The sequence below is a fragment of the Orycteropus afer genome, unplaced genomic scaffold (assembly GCF_000298275.1).
Source record: "Orycteropus afer afer isolate SDZICR_OR568_19922 unplaced genomic scaffold, OryAfe1.0 scaffold00031, whole genome shotgun sequence".
NCBI lineage: Eukaryota > Metazoa > Chordata > Mammalia > Tubulidentata > Orycteropodidae > Orycteropus > Orycteropus afer.
The window spans coordinates 952,778-954,113 of record NW_006921618.1 but is presented as its reverse complement, the minus strand read 5'-3'; the positions used below and the strand labels follow the sequence as shown (position 1 = coordinate 954,113).

The 1,336-nt window shown below is 55.8% G+C and overlaps 1 protein-coding gene across 1 annotated transcript in view; it reads left to right on the top strand.

The window, feature by feature from the left end:
• Positions 1–1,211: 1,211 nt before the first annotated feature.
• Positions 1,212–1,336, top strand: part of RCC2 (regulator of chromosome condensation 2) — a 27,606-nt gene continuing 27,481 nt past the window's right edge. Inside the window, exon 1 of the mRNA XM_007935853.2 lies at positions 1,212–1,329. Within this exon, the coding sequence (XP_007934044.1) occupies positions 1,212–1,329 (118 nt within the window). The remainder of the gene's footprint in view (positions 1,330–1,336) is intronic.

Below are 1,336 nucleotides of genomic sequence, written 5' to 3'. Positions count from 1 at the left end.
TTTTGTGTTGTAGCATTTGTTCTGGAAGCTCGTATTTACATTTTAAGTGTATCTGGTGAGTGGGCTGGAGCCCTCGTCTGGGCCGGAAAAAAAAAAAAAAAGCCCTCTGGGTCTTCTTTTAGTTGCTTCTCTTCCTTTTTCTCAACGGTTTCTCATCACTCCAATCAGGTAGGGACTGGAAATCGACAGGGATCAGTTTGCGGGGTCTGGGAAAGTTTTTTTTTTTTTTCCTTCCCTGTTAAGGAGAAAAGGTTGGGGGGGGGGATCTGGGAAGGGGGGCTGGGGAATTGAATGAATAAAAAGGGGAAGGAAGGCGGATCCACGTGGTTTAATCGGAGACAGACAGAGATCCCATTGTTCAAAATCAATTAAAAAAAAAAAAAAAAGGCAAACCGGGCGAAAGAGAGGGGACGCTGGGGAAAACCTAGACGCGGAGCGAGGCACTTTGCAGTCCTGATCTGGGAGCTCGGATATTCGGGGAGCGGGTGGGGAAGAGAGTTGGACAACATTAAAGTTTTATTTTTCGTGTCTTCGCGAGCAGGTGTTTGGGGTTGGGGGTTTATTCTTGGCTCTCCCGTTTTTGTCAGCCCGGGGCAGCCCACCCGAACTGGTTCGGTTAATTAACCCGAGGTCGGATCTTGGGGCTGGGTCCGACGCCGGGGTAGAGGGGGCAGCGAAGGTGGAGAAAATTAAATTTCATTGAGTGGGCTTGGGAGAGGGGCGCGCAGACAAAAGCAGCAGGTGGGGTGGCCGGGTAGAGGCAGCTCCTTTACACCGAGGTGCTAAAAGGGGCTCTTTAAAGTGTCCGGAAGCTTTATTAAATTTAGAGAATCAAGGGCTCCTTTTACTTTTTTTGGCTACCAGGTTGCAATTGAGATGCGGTGTAGGCAAACCTAACTTGAGGATGGGCCGGGGTGGTGGTGGTGGAGGAGGGAGTCTCCATTTTTTTTTTTTCTTCCCCTCCCCAGAAGGACTGCAATTTCGGATTTCGGCTCCGGTACGGGATTCCCCGGAGGAGCCGGCCGGGACCGAGGGAGGGGCACAATTTCCTCTCCTAACTCGCCCCCTCTCCGCCCACCCGCGGCCGCCACTTGGGGCGGGCAGGGGAGGAAGTGGAGGCCGGGTGGCTCGTCTCCGCTCCCCTCCCCCCCACGCAGTTTATAACCCGTCCATTGTGCGCCGCTGCCCCGTGTCTCCCTCCAGCCGCGACGATGCCCAGGAAGAAGGCGGCGGCGGCCTGGGAAGAGCCGAGCTCGGGCAATGGCACGGCCCGTGCTGGGCCCAGGAAGCGCGGCGGCCCGGCGGGCAGGAAGCGCGAGCGGCCCGAGCGCTGCAG